The 21,015-nt window shown below is 50.7% G+C and overlaps 1 protein-coding gene across 5 annotated transcripts in view; it reads right to left on the reverse strand.

Annotated features, from left to right (window-relative positions):
- The window catches only part of PIP5K1C (phosphatidylinositol-4-phosphate 5-kinase type 1 gamma), a 58,064-nt gene extending 55,302 nt beyond the window's left edge, over positions 1-2,762 (reverse strand). For all 5 annotated transcript variants that reach the window (XM_080674866.1, XM_080674864.1, XM_080674865.1 and 2 more), the window contains exon 1: positions 2,559-2,762. In XM_080674866.1, the coding sequence (XP_080530992.1) occupies positions 2,559-2,652 (94 nt within the window). In that variant the 5' untranslated portion in view covers positions 2,653-2,762. The remainder of the gene's footprint in view (positions 1-2,558) is intronic.
- Between the last annotated feature and the right edge of the window lie 18,253 nt (positions 2,763-21,015).

Raw genomic sequence — 21,015 nt, forward strand, 5'->3', positions numbered from 1 at the left:
TTTTCAATCTGCTAGCCCCTGCCCAGCCATTCCAAGGTGGGACTCCACCTTCTAGGAACTGAAGCACCCACATTCAAAGGCAAGCCATTTACTGCTTGTAACAGCAAAAGGCAACTCCAGAAACAACCTGAATGTCCCTCAGCAGGAGGCTGGTGAATCAGCAATGGCTGGTGCCTACAGCAGCTGTTGCTAACATTCATCAAGCACTCTCACCCCATTTTATAGAGGGGGACACTGAGGGCTCAGAGAGATCAAAGCATTTGCTCTTCAATGGAACCCAGGCAGTTAACTCAGGGATTCCCACCCTCTTAACCACGGCACATTATTCTTCCTCTCTGAAAAAATAATTGATACCAACATGGGGGGAAAAATCCAAACTATTACAGACAAAAAGCAAGCAACTTACAGAATAATAGGCATAGTACAGTGGCTCTCCACCAGGGTGACTATCTCCAGGGGACACTGGGCCATGTCTGGGACATCTGTAGTTGTCACAACTGGGGGGAGGAGCTCCTGGCATCGGGTGTATGGGGGCCAGGGATGCTGCTCAACACCCTCCAGTGCCCAGGGCAGCCTCCCCAAAACAAAAAATTTTCTGGCAACAAAAACAAAAAAAATAAAAAAAATAAAAATAAAAAAAAATTTTCTGGCCCAAAAAGTCAATAGTGCCAAGGAAAGAGACCCTGGGGTAGCACGAACCATCCTGGTGAAGAATGTGCAGACCTGTTTATGTGTTTATATAATTGTACAGCAATAGGAAAAGGGAGGACAGCTCTTACCCAAACTTCACAGAACTTAGGTCAGGAAAAGTGGGTTTGGAGGGGGAGAGGCAGCCCTTTAAAGAGTAAAATAAACGATTAGCTGGGAGAGGCAGATATCTGTGGATTTCGGTGACAGGCAGGAAGGGCCAACCCCTATCTTCCTGGCCCCATGCTCAGACCCAGCCACAGCCTGCAGCTGGGATTTGATCTGTCCCTAATCAGCTGACCTAACCCCTGATAAGACAAATGTTTGCTCTGCAGCTTTCCAGTGGTCTGGGGCTATTTTGTCTCTGACCAGCCAGGCCAGAGGGCTGACAGCAGAGGTCAGGGTGCTGAGAAAGGACCTCGCTGGGGCCCTCAACCATGTGTGGTGCTAGCCAGGCAAGGACACCGGCTGAACGAAGGCGGGGCGACCGGATGGTCGGAAGGAAACAGGTCATCCACCAGGCAGTTCCAGATGGCAGTGGCAAAGGAAGCAGTGGGAGTCTTCCAGAGCTCAGGATGCTCACTCTGGCTCTCTCTTCAGACACCTCTCCCAACTCCCAGGCAGCAAAGCATCTCCCTGCCTGCCAAGAAAGCTTTTGGAGGCCCAGGGGAGGAGGATGGATGCCCATGTGGGTGTCTACAGGACTCCGCCCATAAAGGCGACATGGGAGGAGCAAAGGGTTCTTTGGATCAGGAAACTTCCTATTTGGGAGCTTGTGACCTCAACCGAGAAGGAACCGCAGTGGCTGGGCTCTGTACTCCGCCCCAGGTAAAGGGGGCCTATAGCTGGTGGGGCGACCTCGCTCCCTACACTTGCTCTGCTGGAGGGTTAAGAAAGGCAGGCCAAGGAGAGGGGCAACCAGGAGGCAGTGGTCCTTCATGGCGACAGCAGACCCCCAGTGTCCAGGGAAAAGGCTTAGAGGGGCCTCCTCTTCCCCGTCTACTTAAAGAGCCCCAGCACTGGAGATGTCATGCCCTTAGCCCCGCCTGTGAGAGGGAGGTAAACTGAGGACCAGAAAGGGAAGAAATGGCCAGTGCACCAGAGCTCGTTCTGGTGACTTTCACAGAAAGAGAAGAGATAGTCTGGAGGCAGACCCAGAAGGCCACAAAGACCATCCCTCCTCCACCCCAGCTACCCCAGGCCTACCCGACCAATAAGATTTGCCCATAGGCTGACCCTTGTGAGGGGAAGGGATGAGGCCAGGAAGCTGATACCAGCAAGGCGTGTGGCCCAGAAGGTGGGTCCAGGCAGGAGGGCACATCTGGTACAATCATGCCCCACCTTGGAGACAGGGCCCCTCACTGGAAAGGGGGTGCTTCATCATTCCACACACGCAGAGCAGCCCCCCTCCCAACAAGACTGGAAGGCTGTCGTCCCCGAGCGCCCTCAGCAGGAGGCGGAACACTCACCCACCGCGCTTCCTAAGTGGGGGTTTCACCGCCCCAGAGATGAGGACCGATCTTCCCGCACGCTTCCAAAGCAGGATGCTCCACCCATAGCCTCTCAGAATGGGGCCCTGCACCCAATCCCGCCCCCAGTCCGCGTCCCCCCACAAAGGATCCCGGGAATAGGCGACGCCACTCCGAGCCCCCAGGCGGGGCGTTCCACCTCCCTCGGGCCCAGGGCAAGTCCCCCGGCCCAGTCGGGGGGCGTTCCATGAACCCCCCGCACCCCTGAGTGGAACGTTCCGGTCTCCCAGCCGCGGGTCTCGGCGCCCCTCCGGCACTCGGACGGGTGCACTGGCCCCCGGCGGGAGCGGCAGGCGGGTCCACTCGGGGTGCAGATTGAGACGCGAGGTCCGGAACCGTTACCTGCCACCGCGCCGCTCTCCGTGGACCAGGTCGCCTCCGAGGTCACGGTCCCCCCCTCGGCACTCTCCGCCTCATCCGGCACTTCCAGCTCCATGGACGCGCGCGCGCGCGGACCCGCTAGCGAGCGGGCGGCCGGAGGTTAGGACTCGAGGTGCGGCCGCCGCCGCTCAACAACAACCGCCGCCGACCGGAGGATAGAGGGAGGGAGCCGAGCCCAGGGAACAGGAGGAGGGCCGGGGACGCGGCCAGGCGCTACGCCAACACGCACGGCGCGCACCGCCAATCGGAACTCGGAGGCGGGGCCTGAGTGCGTCCCAAACCCCCGGCGCGCCTCGAGCGCCCCCACGCGCCCAGGGTGTGGAAGGGCAGCGCCATTGTAATGGTATTATATATGAAAATAAATAATACTTACAATTAAGAAATTATTTATTACCATATTATAAATAACACACACTATTGTATTAAATATTTTAATATATAGTAATTATAATATGATAAGGTTTAATTTTCATTATGCACGATGCAAAATTATATGGATTATGTTATTACTAAATAAAATTAATATATTATATAAATAGTATTAATTTATAATGTAGAAATGTTATATATAACATTATTTATAATATAATGATAAATATACATAATAATATTATTAAATGCTAGTCTCAGTGCCAAAGCCTTTGACATGCAAAATCTCCATAAGTTAGGGACCTCTTTTTCACTATTCCAATATCTAACACAGAACCTTATACCTAGGAAACAATAATTATTGTATAATACTGATCAAGCTGATAAAATCCATTGTCATTCCCATTTTACACATGAGAATTACACAAAGAACCATGCTGTCAATCAGTGTATTTATGTCTGAAGAATAATCGTATCACTGTTGTTATTAAAGTCTAATGGTGAATTTATTAATGATATGACTAAACAGTTATTAATTGTGAGGTCATGATTTGAGGAGTAATAAATGCTGCTGTCAGTAGTTTTATTCATAACTAATGGTTTCTGATGTGGGGGAGTGGCTGGGGTGTAGGTGGGGGGGCCCAGACATCCTGCTAGTGAAGGACAGGAGCTGGGATGTTTTCACTCAGGCCTGCCTGACTCCAGAGACATGGTCCCACATCATTGTCTGGGGTGCTGGGGAGACGTCACCCTGGAGTTTGGTAGAGATGCAGAATCTTGTATCCCACCTCAGACCTCCTGCATCAGAAACTCCTGGGGTGGGACCCCACCGTCTAGGTTTCAATGAGCCCCCTAAGGCAATGTGCATGCCTGAGAGAGTTTGAGAAGCACTGGTTCAGACAACTGGAGAAGGGCTTGGGGTTGGATTAGTGATAAGGATCATGAAAATGAAATTTAAAAAAATTTTTTTCAGGTTTGATTCTGAACCTCTCCTGGTGGGAAGTCAATACTAAAACTGAAAAATCAAGAAGTGGCAAAACAGGCATTAGAGATGCAGAAATGAATGTCAAGATAATTTAACTTAAACTAAGAGGACAGCCCCTCTGGGAAGGGAAAAATCGTGGGGTGACAATGTCACTGCTAATTTTAACAAACCTGAAATAGAATTCGACTCTTTAAAGTGCATGTGTGTATAAACTTTAATTTTTAAAAAATGAATATGTAAAGAGAAAAAACCAAGCTGGTGCAAGAGTCGGGGGTGGGGGTAGGAGGGGACAGGAGAAGAGGCAGGGAATGGAGAGGAGGGAGGGGCCGGGGTCTGGGTGGGGCAGAGGCTTCTGGTCCTCTTGATTCATCCTCCCACGTCCCTGCTCCCTTATTCCCGTTTTATTATTTTTTCTTATTTATTGATTTTTAGAGAGAGAAAGAGAGAGACATTGACTTGTTGTTCCACTTATTTATGCATTCACTGGTTGCTTCTTGTATATGCCCTCACCAGAGATCAAACCCCCGACTTTGGCGAATGGGGAGGATGCTCCAAGCAACTGAACTACCCAGCCACTTTTCCGGTTTTACAAGGTGGAAAACTGAGGCTGCCGGCTGGGGCCAATTGCCTGGTTTCTGGCATCCCCTCGTGGTCATATATGCTATTAGCATCAACGTTAGCTACCAGCTAGGAGGGACCCTTGTCACTCCCATCCCCTGCCCCATATTCCATTTATTCATTCGTTCGTTCATGCATGTATGCATTCATTCATGCCACAAACATTATTGAGCACCTCCTGTGTAGCAGGCACTGTTCTAGGCCACGGGGATACAGGAATGAGCAAGACAAAAATCCCTGACCTCAATAAGGTGACATTCTAGAAGAGAGATAAACAAGCACAAGACAGAAGATAGTTTCAGCTGCTAATAAACCCCTTGAAAATAACACAGATGTGACACCATGACAATAGAATGTGATCGAAAAAGACAGGCTCATGCCCTGGCCAGTTTGACTCAGTGGATAGAGCGTCGGCCTGTGAAATGAAAGGTCCCAGGTTCGATTCCCGTCAAGGGCACGTGCCCGTGTTGTGGGCTTGATCCCCAGTGGTGGACTTGCAGGACCCAGCTGATCCATGATTCTCTCTCATCATGGATGTTTCTATCTCTTTCTCCCTCTTCCTTCCTCTCTGAAATCAATAAAATATATATTTAAAAAGAAAGAAAGAAAGAAAGAAAAAGACAGGCTCAGTATCTATTATGCATTAAGCACCTATTCCAGCACAGCCCAAGAACTACAATGCACGCCAATGTAATGGCCAATTTTTTAGATTTTTTTTTCTATATATTTTATTGATTTTTTACAGAGAGGAAGGAAGAGGGATAGATAGTCAGAAACATCGATGAGAGAGAAACATCGATCAGTTGCCTCTTGCACACCTCCTACAGGGGATGTGCCCGCAACCAAGGTACGTGCCCTTGACCGGAATCGAACCTGGGACCTTTCAGTCCGCAGGCTGACGCTCTATCCACTGAGCCAAACCGGTTTTGGCCAATTTTTTAGATTTTAATGATTGATTGATTTTAGAGGGGGAGAGGTATTGATTGTTGTTCCATTTGCTTATGCACTCATTGGTTGATTCTTGAATGTGCCCCGATCAGGGATTGAACCTCCAACCTTGGTATATTGGGAGGACGCTCTAACCAACTGAACTACAGAGCCAAGGCAATACAAGCCAATTTAAATGTAAAATCTTAACCGTTAGCCCTAGCTGGTTTGGCTCAGTGGTTGGAGAGCTGGCCCTTGGGCTTAAGGATCATGGGTTTGATTCAGGTCAAGGGCACGTACCTTGTTTGCAGGCTCAATCCCCGGCCCAGGTTGGGGTGCGTACAGGAGGCAACCAATCAATGTGTCTCTCTCACAGTGATGTTTCTCTCTCTGTGTCTCGCTCCCACCCTTCCACTCTCTCTGAAAATCAATGGGGAAAAAATATCCTTGGGTGAGGATTAACAAAAAATGAAATCTTAGATGTTATTTTAAAATTTCTACTAACCACAATATAAGAAGCAAAATAGAAAGTGGTAGGTTTAGTTTAACCATATGTCTCATTTAACCCAACATATGCAAAATATCATTGCAACATAGAGTGGATATTAAAAATAACAAGCTCTGTGGTACATTTACACTGTGGAATACTATGCAGCAGTAAAAAAGAAGGATCTCTTACCCTTTGAGACAGCACAGAGGGAGGGACCTGGAGAGTATTATGCTAAGCGAAATAAGCCAGTCAGAGAAAGACAAGTATCACATGATCTCACTCATATGTGGAATCTAATGAACAAAATACTCTGATGAACAAAATAGATCCAGAGACATAGAACCATGGAACAGACTGTTGAATCTCAGAGGGAAGGTGGGGGTGGGTGGGTGCATGAGAAAAAATCAACCAAAGAACTTGTATGCATATAAGCATAATCCATGGACACAGACAAGAGTGTGGTGAAGGCCTGGGGCAGGAAGTGAGGGCCAGCTAGAAGGGGTCAATGAGGAGAAAAGGGGGACATATGTAATACTTTCAACAATAAAGATTTTTAAGTACCATGTAAAAAAATAAGGAGCCCATCCGGTGTGGCTCAATGGTTGAATGTCGACCCATGAATCAAGAAATCACAGGTTCGATTCCCATTCAGGGCACATGCCCTAGTTGCGGGCTCAAATCGCCAGTAGGAGGCGTGCAGAGGCAGCCAAACAATGTTTCTCTCGCATCAATCTCTCTCTAACCCTCTCCCTTCCTCTCTCTCTAAAATCAATAAAAACATATTTTTAAAAAATAACAAGCTATTTTACATTCTTTTGGGAGTACCACATCTTCCAAATCTGGTGTGTTTTTTATACTTAACTACATCTCAATCATTGGGATCAGTCACCTGTGGGTAGTATCTAGAAGATGTGGACCTACTGTGTACCCTGTCCTGTTTTACACACTTTATGGACATTTATTCATTTACTCACCCTTCTAAACTTCCCTAGAAAGTAGATGCTAGTGTTTTCCCATTTCTTTAGATGAGGTAACCGAGGAGACCTAAAGCCACCCAGCTGGGAAATGACTGAAGATTCTTGGCACCGGAATCTGGCTGGTCACTTTGTAGCACAGAAGCAGAATTTGCTCTCACACCTGCAGGGCAGGAAGGAGCCAGCCCTGCCACAATGTATGAGATGGCACACGTGGTGGAAGGCACAGCAAATGCAAAGGCTTGGCAGTTCCCCCTGCAAAGAGAGCAGAGGGGAGAGGGAGGGAGCCAGGAGGAGTTTCGTTCTTTTATTTCTTAATTTATTCATCCAACCTTTCCCCAGGACCAGCCTATATGTGCTGGTCCCAGTGCTGATGTCAGCAAGCGGCCCAGGGGTGAATGGCCCAAGCAGGGCACGACTCAGTGTCCCTGGCCTCTGGGCGAGCAGGGGTTAAGGCCAGCTGCTCCCACGTGAGAGCACCTTACGACAGAGCCACACACCCAGCCAGCCTCCCTGTCTCGCTCATACTGCCAGTTAGTTCGCCTGTGCATGTCGCATGTTGCCGTGCTGGTTCCACTTGGCACGGGACCTACCAGCCTACTGCTGCCACAAGAGAGGAAAAGTTGAGCAAACAGGTGGGGAGGACAGAACTCAAACCTCAGGTTCCCTCCCCACCCCCATGCCAGGCAGGCACCCAAGCCCAGGCTCCTGCTGCCTGCCCAGAGGCCTCTCAGCCTTCTAGACAGGTAAGTCCCCGCTCTGCCCATCATCCCGAAGCCATTGCTGGGACCAGAGTCCCCAGCACGGGGACCTGGGACCCCAGATCACCTTCCCACAGCTTCCCTGAAAGCAGGAAACTGACACTCCTGTGTGGGCATTGACATAGTTTCTAAAGGATTATCTGGCTGGCAGCTACTGCCCCTGGCAGTCAGCCCAGGACGCCAGAGCCAGAGATCTAAAAGGGTCATTGTTGGCCCAGGTGGTGCCAAGGGGCCGAGGGGGCACGGATTGGTCTCTCTGATCCTCCAAACTAAGGACGGGAAGTCGGCAGGGAGGTGGCAGGCGGGGCAGCTGGGCACCTGGTCAATGTGGGGGCCTCCCAGAACGTCTGAAGAGTCTTCTGAGGATTGCATGGGCCTCCCACCACCACTGGCACCTGCAGGAGCTGGGGAAACAGGTCCTGGGGTCGCCTTACCTTGCTTCTCTTGAAGGTGAAATGCAGGAGGGGGTGGGGGTAAGCAAATGGTTGTCACAATGGTCCCCAGAGCAGTCTGTGGGCAAGGAGCCACGATGGCCTTCGGGCGTAGAGCCTAGAGAGGCGAGGGGATGGGTGGCAAGACATTTTTCTGGGTCATTTGCTCCCAGAAGTGCAAGACAAAAGGAGCTTCCTGAGAGCCAGTGTCTGATCACAGCTCAAATCTCTTTGTCCGGGACCAAGTGGGTCCCTTGGGGCTGGGAAGGCATCGGCATCTGAGACATGGGGCACAGAGTGGGCCTGGCGTTTGGGATCACCCCAGGGCAGCATGATCATGGAGCCCCAGGGAGCAGGGAGGCTTGAGATTTGGGGGGTTGTGGGATTGTGAGGGATATGTTTTGACTGAGACAGCCTCCAGCCATTTCTCCTATCTGGATCTCAGTTTTCCACTCTGTACAGTGGGTATAAGAGCCACCAGATAGCAGGGCTGCTGAGAACACACATCACAGGGTCAGCAGTAGATGCTAGTCATGTGGGGCTTGCGGGAAAAGGTGTCTCACTCAAAATCAGACCTCAGGCCAGCCACTTTCCTGTTTTATTCTTTTGGGGGTACCGCATATTCCAAATCTGGTGTGTTTTTTTATATTTAACCCTGGCTCAGAGAGGGGCAGCCATTTGCCCAGGGCTGCACAGCAAAGTTTGGCTGTCAGGCAGATAGGAGTCAAAATGTAGAGAGCAGGAAGGTCTGGGGGCTGCCTATGCCCCTGACCAACGCCCCGGGCTCAGCATCTTATAAATTTCCGCCTCCCTGGCTCAGTGCTACCATGAGGCCCTGAGTTCTGAGGAAAGTTCACTCTCTAGTATGGGTTTCTGTTCTTCCTCCTCGTCCTGGTCCGATGCCAGAGGAGCAGTGTTTGCTCAGGGTGGAGTCTGACACTCTTTGGAATGGGCTGAGATTAATTAGTGGGAGATGTGAAGGGGAGGAGGAAGTGCCCAGGGACTGAACTTGAATGTATGGAGCCTACTGTGTGCCGGGTGCTGTTCTGGGCTTTGCGGATTCAGAAAAGGTCCCTGATCTTGTGGGCTTGTATTTTGGCGGAGAAAGAGAAGAAACAAGAGACATAATAAGGAAGTAAACTATCCTAAATTGTATCCTGAGTCAGAGAGTGGTCAGTTTCACAGGAAAAAAGAAGTAAACGAAGTTCAAGAAATAGGAATGAAATAGACAGGAAGACATTTTATAATCTTAAATAAATATTAGGGAGGATCCACTGGATAAGACTTGAAGGAAGTACTTTGGGCATTCCAAGCAGAGGTAACGTCACGTGTAAAGGCCCCAGGGCAGGTGGTTGGAGAAACAGCAAGGAGGCTGCATGGCTGGAACAGAGTGCCTGAGGAGGAGAGTGGGAGGAGGTGAGGGCAGGAAAGGGATGGGGCAGGTCGTGCAGGACCTTGTGGACCTTGGGGAGGACGTGGGCTTTTACTGGAGGGAGGGAGGGAGGAGTCCTGGAGGGCTGTGGGCAGAGGATGGACCAGACCTGATTCAGATGCTCACAGGTGCCCTCTGGTGGTTGTAGGGAGAACAGACTGTGACAGGAAAGGGCAGGAGCCAGGGAGCCAGGGCTGAGTTGACTGGGTTGGTCCAGGTGGGCAATGATGGGACTCCATCAGGTGGAGGCAGAGGAGAGGAGAGAAGTGGGCAGATTCTGGAAAGACTTGGTAGAACTACAGCACAGCATATGCTGATGTATGAGAAATAGATTGGGGTCCAGGGTGATTTGGAAGAAAAGTCGGAGAATGTTCTGGGGTTTGAAGATTTTAATGGGTGAGTGGGACAAGTAGCTGGGAGGTAGTTAGAAATCTGAGGGGGGAGACTTGGATGCTGGTGTGAAGCCTTTTGGTGTTATGGTGTTAAAGGATAGTTTTCCCCAAAAAAGGTAAAAACATGACTCTCATACTAATATGAAAACCACAGGTGCTTTAGGAGTTTGTTTAACTCATTCATTAATGCGGGAACCAGTAAGATTTTACAGCCTGTTCAAGAATGAGTATAAAGAAAGAACACACACACAGGGCATCAAGAATGCTGAAATGAATTTACAAATCAATTCAAAAATGGTCGATAGTCACAGGGCAATAATCTGTGGTCCACAGGACAAAATCCATTTGCACTTCTCTGGACAAGACTTATTTGCAATAGCACCAGTTTTCTGCAATTTACATGGCTGTAAAATAGTTCATAGGTGATGAGAGGCATAGATAACTTGGGAGGGAGGGTATTGCCAGAATCTGGCATTAATCAGATGTTCAATAAGTATGCTTTGAATGGATGCTAGGGAGCTACTGAATGTTCTTGAGCTAAAGCCACAGCTCATTCACTGCACATTTATTGGTGGGACTATTTGTTGAATATCTGCTCTCCCCGCTGGTCTGTGAGTTCTACTATTGTAGTATCCCCAGTGCCTAGAATAGTGCCTGGCATGCAGTAGGCACTCGATAAATAAATAAATAAATAAACAAACAAATAAATAAATAAATAGCTCACCTACTATTCTGACAGAGTAGAAAGGCCAGTGCTGTGTACTCTAAGAGGACAGATTCCAGGTTGGGCAGGTCCAGCCACAAAGCAGATAAGGATGATGGGGGACTTTTAATGGGAATGGTCAGAGGGGCATTGGCCTGGGGTCCTGTTGCGAGGCCAGACTGAAAACAGGGGCTGTAAGAAAGGTGTTAAGGGTCAGGGTCCTACCAGGCTGCTGCACAGGACAGAACCTTGATACTGAGTTTTGGGGTCCCCCTCCAGTCCTGGGGACACCATAATTCACCTTGTATTTTCCCACTGGGGCTTGTGTCCCTCCTCCTGGTCTGGAGTGGAGAAGGAAGCACAAGGTGCACACAGGCAAACCGTTCGTGGGCCTGCTACGTGCTGGATGCATAAACATTTGGACCTTCCTAAGGATACGACTCCAAGTCAGAACCAGGTCCCCATTATACAGATAGGGAAACTGAGGCAAGAGTCAGAGGGGTTGGAACTCGTGCCAGGCTCAGCGATCCCCTTTCCACAGAGCTTCCTTTTGGAGCTTTGACATCTGAGCCCCCTCTAGCTGCATACCGTACTTTAAGCTTCTAGAAAGGTCTACAAGCCATCCTCGCTTTCCCTTTCCTCCTACATCAAAGTGCCGTTACTAAGGGGCACCAGGACCCCACGTTGCCAACCCCTGGGACCTCATTGCTCAGTCCTCATATGCTCTCCGGGAGTTTGCCACACCCAGAATCTGCCCTTCCTCAAACCCCAGAACCCCCACTTCTCTCCCACACACAGTCCAGTCATGAGGAAAGCATCAGACCAACCCAAGTGAGAGGCATTCTACCGAATCCCCGACCAGTCTGTTCCAGACGGTAAAGGTTGTGGAACAAGGGGAGTGGAGCCCAAGCTGGCTGAACGCACTGGCGATCCAGGGTGGGTCCCGGGGCAGAAAAGGGATATTAATAGAACCTAATTCAACTTGGAGTTTACTTAATGGTGACGTGGTAACGTTGCTTTCTTAATTTTCACAAATATACCAATGTCATGTACAATGTTAATGTTGGGGGAAAACCGGGAGAGGAGCATATGGGGACTCTCTGAATTATATCTACAACTTCTCTATAAATTTAAAATAGTTCCAGAATAAAATGTCCATAAAAAAGGGGGGGCGAGCAACATCTTGCAGGGCCTCCAGGTTTGGCCTCCCCAATTGCCCTCTCCCCACCACAGTCAGTCCACCCTCTAAGCAGCCATCAAAGGGCACCTCTGAGCACCTAAGGAAGGTTCCACCCTGGCCCCCCACAATATGTCTTCCCCACAGCAGCCACAAGACGGTGCCTGTGAGCACCTGAGTCAGGTCTTTCCAGTGTTCATGGATCTCCAGGGCTTCCACCTCCCTCCCTATAAAACACAACAACACCCAAATCTCACAAGGCCCTGGGTGACCTGTCCCTGTCCCCTCCCTGCCCTGACCTCCTCACTAACCCCCCCACCCCCACCACTCTGCTCCAGCCATGCAGGCCTCCTCTCTGTTCTTCCACATGCCAGGCGTGGTCCTTCCCCAGGGCCTTTGCACATGCTGTTCACTCCAGCTAGAACACCTTCCCCCAGATCTCCCTGTGCCTCCCCCCTCACCTCCTTCAGGTCTAACTGTTTCTCTGCCCAGGTGCCTCTCACCTAGGTCACTCTTACTAAACTCAGTTCTCATCTCATCTCGAGTGCTACCTCCTCAGAGAAGCTCTCCCTGAGCCCCCAGTCCAGGTCATGTCTTTCTGCCAATGCTCTCAGAAGTCTAGGTTGTACTTTTTACTTATGTTTTTTTTTAAATATATTTTTATTAATTTTTTACAGAGAGGAAGGGAGAGGGATAGAGAGTTAGAAACATCGATGAGAGAGAAACATCAATCAGCCGCCTCCTGCACACTCCCTACTGGGGATGTGCCCACAACCAAGGTACATGCCCTTGACCGGAATCGAACCTGGGACCCTTGAGTCCGCAGGCCGACGCTCTATCCACTGAGCCAAACTGATTAGGGCATACTTATGTTTTTTGATGATTTCTTTATCGTCTACTTCCCCTGGGGATCCTGAGCTTCCTTTAGAGCAGGGACTGGGTCTGTGTTGTCAGTCCTGTGTGTACACAGTGGGCACTCAATAAATGCTAATGATTGAGCCATATTCCAGAGCTGCTTCAGGACATTCCTGGGTTCCGGTCTGACCTGTTAGGCCACAGATGACCTCAGCTTCTTGTAGCACACAGCAAAGCAGCCTCCACCAGGAAGTTTCAAAGCCCAGAAACAAAGCCTCCAGGCTCCTACTCCTCCTGGCCGCTGACACTCTGGGGGACCTCAGCACAGCCTCTGCCCTCTCTGGGCCTCAGTTCCCCGATAGATGCTCAGAAGGGGCCAAGCAAGTTCATCTTGCAAGTACTTCTGGGACCTCACCTTCTTCCCCTGCATCCTTCCCTAACCCCTCATGCCACACCTGCACTTTGCTGGTTGAAGTTGGCGCTGCAATTTCAGGTGGGAAGTTGGTCCCCATTACTTCTTCATGCACTTAGTGCATAGCAGGGGCTTGAAACATTTTTGTTGAGTGAATGACTGAATGAATGAAAAAAATGAAAGCATGAATGAAGTGGGTTGATGAAAAGCAGGTTTTTAACTCCATAAAGTGATCTGGAGGTCAGGGGTCAAGGGAATGGGGGCTCGAGGCCAGTACTCTTCTCCAAAGCCTGGGACTTGAGCACAGGGTCACCTCATGGGGATATTGAGGAGCCTTTGAGTGCTCTTGAAAAGGGCATAAAAATGTGAGATCAGAGTAATGGGTGGCTGGAGGAAGACCATCTGTCCTGGGGTGATTGCCCTCTTAGAGTGGGGTTTCTCTACCCCAGCGCTATTGACATTTGGGGTCAGTTCATTCTTTGTGGGGGCCATCCTTGTATGTGTGGGGTGTGGAGCAGTATCCCTGGCCTCCATCCACTCGATGCCAGGGACACTTCCCATCATGACAGCCACAGATATCTCCAGACATTATCCAGTATCCCCTGGAGGCAGAATCACCCTACAGGGTGAAGTACTGATAGTGAGGATCTGAGGTCAAACAGCCAGGTCCCCCTCTTGTTGGTCAGGCTGTCACTTGACCCACCTGGCCTCAGTTTTCTCAGCTGTAAAATACGCACATGACTATCATAGGTAACATGATATTGGCGTGAAGCAAGCACTCAATAAAAGCGACCCAGCAGCCTCATTTCCATGGATTCAATCCATTCATTCTATAGATAATGGCACTGAGATCAGGTGGCAGTGAGTGTAGGGATTCAGGATGTTCCCCTAGCTTCAGGATGTCACCTCCAGGCCACTTGTCTGATTTGCCAAACTTGTGCCCCAATCAGTAAGTCCTCTGGAGTCATTGCAGCCACAAACCCCCATGTGAGTGTGCACCGGTAGGGAGCTTATTTATGTTTTTTCCTATGACCCATTAAAACAAATACACAGCTATTTAAAAAATGTTTGACCTTGTTCTACTTAAAATCAACTTCTGTGCTGGTAGCTGAGCGTTACATTGAGAAAGGCTGTCTGAAGCACCAAGTAGGTCTTCAGAAGGGGCTTCTGCAAAGGTTTATTGCTTTGGTAGCATTTGGGGACCCTAATGGAGCCGATTATGGCTGACTGGGGTATCCAGACTAGTATTTTTTTGGGGAAACTGCAGTTGGGAGGAGAAGTCAGCTTTGGGGGCCTCAAAGACTTTGATTATATTGTCTGTCTTTTTCACTTGACAAACTCTTATTCAACATTCAAACCCCATTGCCCCGCCGGTGTGGCTCGGTGGTTGAGCCTCGACCTATGAACAACAAGGTCACTGTTCTACTCCCGGTTAGGGCACACGCCCAGGTGTGGGCTCAATCCCCAGTAGGGAGCATGCAGAAGGCAGTGGATCAATGATTCTCTCTCATCATTGATATTTCCAGCTCTCTTTCCCTCTCCCTTCCTCTCTGAAATCAATAAAAATATTTTAAAAAAACACACACAAACCCAGCTGCAATGCCCCCTCTTCCAGGAAGCCTTCCCTGATCTCCCAATTTCCTTTCTGCTTCACCCCTTTCCATAAGTCTAGGGTTTCTCTCTGCACAGTCTTGACTGGATGAGGCTGGGAAGAGGTGTCTATATCCAGATCTGCCCTTTCAGTCTTGGGGTGAGGTGGGGTTCTGAATGAGCTGAGCCTTAAGGAGGGTTTTTGTGTAGTTTTTTTTTTTTTTTTTAAAGCAGAAAGGAATGTGGGTGGAGCCACCACCAGCTCCACCCATCCAGGTGACTTCCTCCCTCTCTCACTCCCGGCTATAGTTTCTAGACTTTACCTTAGGAAACTGGGTCCCTGAGGGTGAGGCAAGCTTAGGTGAAGAGAAGGAAGTCGACCTTTACTCTCAGGAGTCTGAGGAATTTCCTCCCACCCGCCCTCTTCTACTGGGGGCCCAGCCCAGTGTTGGGTGTGAAAACAGAGCCAGGCCCCAGTGGGGGCAGCTGTGCTTCTTCAAAAAGTCTATGCTGATTCCTCTCTGGGCCTCAGTTTCCACCTATGAAATGGGGTAAACCTCCTGGAGATGGGGTGACTCGAGAAAGACCAGCGCCCTATGCTCCGGAGGTCTCTAGCTCTCAACTAGCTTCGGATCTATTAGGCCTATTAACTGAATCTCAACATGTGTTTGTTTCACTGATAGAAAACCCATCAAATAGCAGCTCTGTTCCCGAACGTGGCCAATTATCCCTGCCGGGTCTTCCTTGCAGCCGTACCTGGCTGGTCTCCAGCCTCGGCCGGTAGCTGGTGCTTTGCTGGATGGAAAACCCGCTCCGGAATTCCCGCTCAGGGCCTGGACCCTGCGGTGTGGCGGCGGGGTGGGGGTGAGGGTGAAGGCGTGTCGCGGCGGGGGCGGGGGCGGGGCCGGCAGGGGAGGCTGAGGAGGAAGGCCAGCAGGTGCAGCCCGAGCGGCGGAGCGGGCGGGAGAAGGGCGATTGCTGGGCACCCACTCCGCCGCGAACCTCCCAACCTCCTCCCTCACCCCAGGGTGGGAACCGATTGACTGTTTCCAGGCTCCCCTGGGACAGGGGCGCTGGAGAGCCCCGAGTGGACCATGGCGGTGAGATTCCAGGCGAGTAGCCCGCCGAGGGCGGGAGCGGGAGGGAATCGAGCTGAGGTGGGGCTGATCACCAGGACCCCTGACCACCCTCTGCCTATGTAACAGGTGGGGAAACTGAGGCCCAGAGGCTTGTAGTGGCTAGCCCGAGGCTGCACAGCGAGACGCGTGGCGCCCCTCGACCCTAAAAGCTGCCTCCATTACCCGGTAGACCTGGGTTCAAATCTTTCTGTGTAACTTGGGCCCGTGAGCCAACGCCTCTCCGTACCTCATCTATAAAATGGGTGATGGTCATTTTAAAGAAGAATGGAGAGAGGATTCTAAGAGGAAAGTGTGTCTTAAGCACCTGGTGTCTAGTAGGTGCTCAGTAAAAGTGTTTACAGCGGTTCTCAGGGGGTATTTGAGGAAGTGAATGGTAGAACTGTTGGTAGTGACTTCATGTGTGGGCTGGGTGGCTTTGGTGAATGTGGGAGGCTGCTGGAAAGGGAACCACCATATATTGTGTTCTTACTGTATACAGAGACCTTAACTTGCATGACCTGGCAGAGATAAGGGTCAGGGGTCGAGAGCCCCCTTTACACTCAAGTAATTTGACCAGACTGGAGGCAGGGGGTCCCTGTGTCTCTATCTGGGGGGACTTCTCCTTCCAGGATGGAGCTTGAATTGACTCACACGCAGAGTAGTGGGTTTTAGATCGGCCTGGAGGGGTAAACTGAGGTCAGAGGGGTAAACTGAGGCCTCAGGAGGTACCACACACTGCTCTGGGCTTTGGGGCGGGGCAGTTCTGGTGGCAGGAACAGCTCCCAGAATCCCCTCACCAACTGAGTATTGGGCACCCCCACCCCACATTGTTCCTGGAGGTGGGGACGGAGAAGGGGAGAGACACCTGAAGCCTGGAAGCTGCTTGCCTGGGGCTGTTGGACTTGGTAGGACCTGTCCCTCTGGTTGTCTCTCCTCTCAGGTGTTTGCAGTGTTTGTGTCCAGTGCTGCATTTGGGCTGGGGGTGGGGTGGGGGATGGGATGGGATGGGAAAAAGGTCCTGGCCCACCCCCTCTGGAGCTCACCTTGGTGTGTGTGGTGGTGCTGGGGGAGGGGGGAGGGCAGAGGCCTGAGGGGCCTAGGTACACTGGACCTATCTGGTAGGGTTTCTGGCTGAATCTGGCCATTATTCCACCTTTCACCCATCCCTCAAACTCCACGGTGCCTATCAGTGGGAACAATGCTGGGATCCCAGGGCGCCCAGTCCTGCCCACCAGGAGCCCTCAGACTGGAGCAGTGTAGGAAGGACAGGTGGACTGGGACATCCCAAGTTTCAATAATCAGGGATGTGTGTGTGTGTGGGGGGCGGGGCATTGGGGACTCATTTCCTGGAGGAAGAGACAGTAGCACTGGGGACGTGAAGGATAAATAGGAGTTTGCACCCTAGCCAGTTTGGCTCAGTGGATAGGGCATTGGCCTGCAGACTGAAGGGTCCCAGTCAAGGGCACATGCCCGGGTTGTGGGCTGGATCACCAATGTGGGGCATGCAGGAGGCAGCCAATCCATGATCCTCTCTCATCATTGATGTTTCTATCTCTCTCTCTCTCTCTCCCTTCCTCTCTGAAATCAATAAAAATATATTATTTTTTAAAAATGGGAGTTTGCTAGGGAGTGCAGTATGTGCAAGGCCTGGGAAGGAGGGCCCAGGAGGTGCTGATGGCAGTCACCAGAGTACCCAGAGAGACAGCCCAAGAGGAAAGAGCAGGCATTCCCAAACTGATGATCACACAGGGTGATTTAAGATGGTTTTGGATGCTATGAATAAAACATAACAAATAAAACAGAGAGGAATGATAGGGTGCCAGGGAAGATTGGCTAACCAAGGAGGGCTCCCTGAGGAGGTGGCATTGGATCTGAGACCCAAGTGGCAGGAGCCAGCCTTGTGCCAATCCTGAGAGGGTGTCCCAGGCATAGACCTGCCTGGATGAGGCCGGAGGGGGTGTCTGTACCCAGATCTGTCCTTTCAACCTTGGGGTGAGATGGGATTCTAACCAAGTGAGCTACCCATCTAGGACAAAGGTTTGGAGGTGAACCAAGCTGAGGTGGGCTGAGGGGTTAGGCTTGATCCCCTGGAGGCCTCCAGTATCCATGCAGGTGAACCTATACAAGCTGAAACAAATCTGGGCCACCTGCACATGCCCCCACCCCCGGGATTCTGGTTCCCTGGGGGCTGTTTTTTTAAAAAGTATATTTTTATTAATTTCAGAGAGGAAGAGAGAGATAGAAACATCAACAATGAGAGAGAATCATTGATCGGCCGCCTCCTGCATGCCCCACACTGGGGATCGAGCCTGAAACCCCGATCATGTGTCCTGACAGGGAATCGAACCATGACCTCCTGGTTCATAGGTCCATGCTCAATCACTGAGCCTGCTGGCTGGGCCCTGGGGGCTGTTTTGTTAAAATAAAGCTAAAAAATCAAAATTATTGGAGGAGGCATTTAATGACACAAAGTATAAAATCATAGCAAGTAAAAAGATTCTGTTTTGAAAAATAGGTTCAGAAGACAAAAATTAACCAGGTGGTTAAGAACAAGGGTGTGGCCCTGATGGGGTAGCTCAGTTGGGAGAGCATCATCCTGACATGCCAAGGTTGCAGGTTTGATCCCTGGTCAAGGCACATATAAGAATCAACCAATGGCCCAGGCCGGGTGGCTCAGTTGGTTGAGCATTGACCCAGGAATCAAGAGGTTACCGGTTTGATTCCTGGTTAGGACATATGCCCGGGTTGCAGGCTCGATCCCTAGTGTGGGGTGTGCAGGAGGCAGCCAATCAATGATTCTTTTTCATCATTGACTAGTGGCCCAGTGCATGAAATCCGTGCACATTAAAAGGGAATTAATTAGAAGAAATATTTTAATATTGCTATTTTCCCTTTCTCTATAATAGAAGCATCAGAGATGAAAGAAATTTAGTAAAATGTATATGAAAATCTTCCTCCTGTCAGAGTCTGGGGTGTGCTGCGGGACCCAGAGTCAAGTCCCCGCCCACCTGCAGCGCCTCAAAATCACGCAAGACCCAGACCCAGCTGGCCCCACCCCCATTGGGTGAGATCCAGACCCAGCCAGCCCTACCCCCATCAAGCCCCACAGGGTTGGGGGGGCACGCAGCCTCAGGTCCCCCGGCCTGGCGCTGGGAGGGGGGCGCAGCCTCAGGTCCCCCGTCAAGCCCCGCCGGGCAGGTGCACAGCCTCAGGTCCCCCGGCCCAGCACTGGGGCAGGGGTGTACCTTGAGGTCGCCCGTCAAGCCCCGCCAGGTGGTGGGCGTGGCCTCAGGTCCCCCAGCCCAGCGTTGGGGTGGGGGCATGGCCTCAGGTCTCCCATCAAGCCCTGCCAGGTGGGGGCATAGCCTGAGGTCCCCCAGCCAGGCACCCAGGGGTGGGGGGCGTGGCCTGAGGTCCCTGTCAAGCCCAGCACCACAAGCCCAGCAGGTCCCTGCTGATTGCTCCTTAAGGCTCCTTATGGGAACTCAGCCTCCAATCTGGGTGCAGCCATCTTGTGTTACGGAAACCCTGCCTCCGCTGTGGGCACCGCCATCTTTGTAATGGTGTGATGGTCAATTTGCATATTCCCTCTTTATTATATAGGATGTTTCTATCTCTCTCTCCCCTCTCCCTTTCTCTCTGAAATCAATAAAAATATATTTAAAAAAAGAATTAACCAATGAATGCATAAATAAGTGGAACAACAAATCGACATTTCTCTAAAATCAATTTTTAAAAAATAGTGAGCATGTGGGGCAGGCTACCAAGGTTCCCGGATGGAAAGTTACTGAACATCTCTGCACCTCCCTTTCCTCGCCTGTAAGATAGGAAGAGCAGCAGTACCACTTTTTAAGATCATTCGGGATGCAATGAATGGGTACGCGGACAGTGCTCGCTGACAGCCAGCACTGAATAGTGTTGCTTATTAAAATGATGCAAAGAAAGGCCATTGTTATTACTTCTCACAATAACTGCCCAAGGCTCTAGGCTCCCTCTGACTCCAGGCTCCCCTCCCACACCTCAGCCCTGAGTGATGGTGGCGGGGGTGGGGGTGCCCATTTTGAAGATAAGGAAGCTGAGGCTGGGAGAGGCAGCACCACAGCCAGCAAAAGGCAGGCAAGGGATTTGAGCCTTGGATGTGAGCACTAACCTGTTCCTGGTAACTGCAGGGCCAAGCGTGAGGCCCCTCCCTCATCTTTGCTTCTCTCTCCTCCCTCCTGCCTCCCTTTTCCCACTCTTGAGAGCCGGAAAGGCTGCTTTCCTGGGAACCTAGAAGAAAAGTCACTGGAGTGCAGCTGGGGAGGGGTCTTAGGCTTGCACTGTGCCAAACTGGGGAGGGGGAGTCATTTTTACAAGACCCCCAGGGAGAAGGGCAGCCTGGCAGAAGGCAGGGGACGGGCGAGGGCTGGCTTCTGCCCAGGCTCCATGTCCCCCCATTCTCCCAAGGTCTCCTGACCTGGGAACTTGCACTCTACAGCTGTGTTCTCAGCTATATCATGAAAGTAACAGAAACCACATCTCCCAGCCCCACCTCCATCAGCTCGGTTGTCTTGGCAAGTGACTTCGCCTCTCTGTGACTTCGTTTCCCCATCGGTGATACAAGATAATAGAATTTCCTCTTCAATAAATGGATTAAATGGGAAAGTACATGTAAAGTGCCTGGCACAGCCCAACTGGCATGGCTCAACGGTTGAGTGTTGACTTATGAACCAGGAGGTCACGGTTCAATTCCCGCTCAGGGCACATGCCCGGGTTGCAGGCTCGATCTCCATTGGGGAGCATGCAGGAGGCAGCCAATAAATGATTCTCTCTCATCATTGATGTTTCTATCTCTCTCTCCCTCTCCCTTCCTCACAGAAATCAATAAAAATATATTAAAATAAAAAAATACATAGAGTGCCTGGCACAAAGGAAGCACTTCATTCATTCAGTAAATAGTTATGGAATCTCTGCTGTGATCCAGGCACTCAGGACTCCACTGTGAACAAGACAAAAATCTCTGCCCTCCGGAGCCAGTATTCTAGAGGAGGAGATAGACAGTGAACAGATAAAAACCTAGGGATGGTCAAGGGGTCACAAGTTCTATGAACTAGAACAGTGTATCGGGGAAAGGCACAGATGGTGGTCTGCTGTGGGGCAGGAGGGGGTTATAATTCTAAACAGGGTGGCTGGAAGGCCACACCA

This window comes from Plecotus auritus, assembly GCF_963455305.1.
Source record: "Plecotus auritus genome assembly, chromosome: 6".
Taxonomy (NCBI): Eukaryota; Metazoa; Chordata; class Mammalia; order Chiroptera; family Vespertilionidae; genus Plecotus; species Plecotus auritus.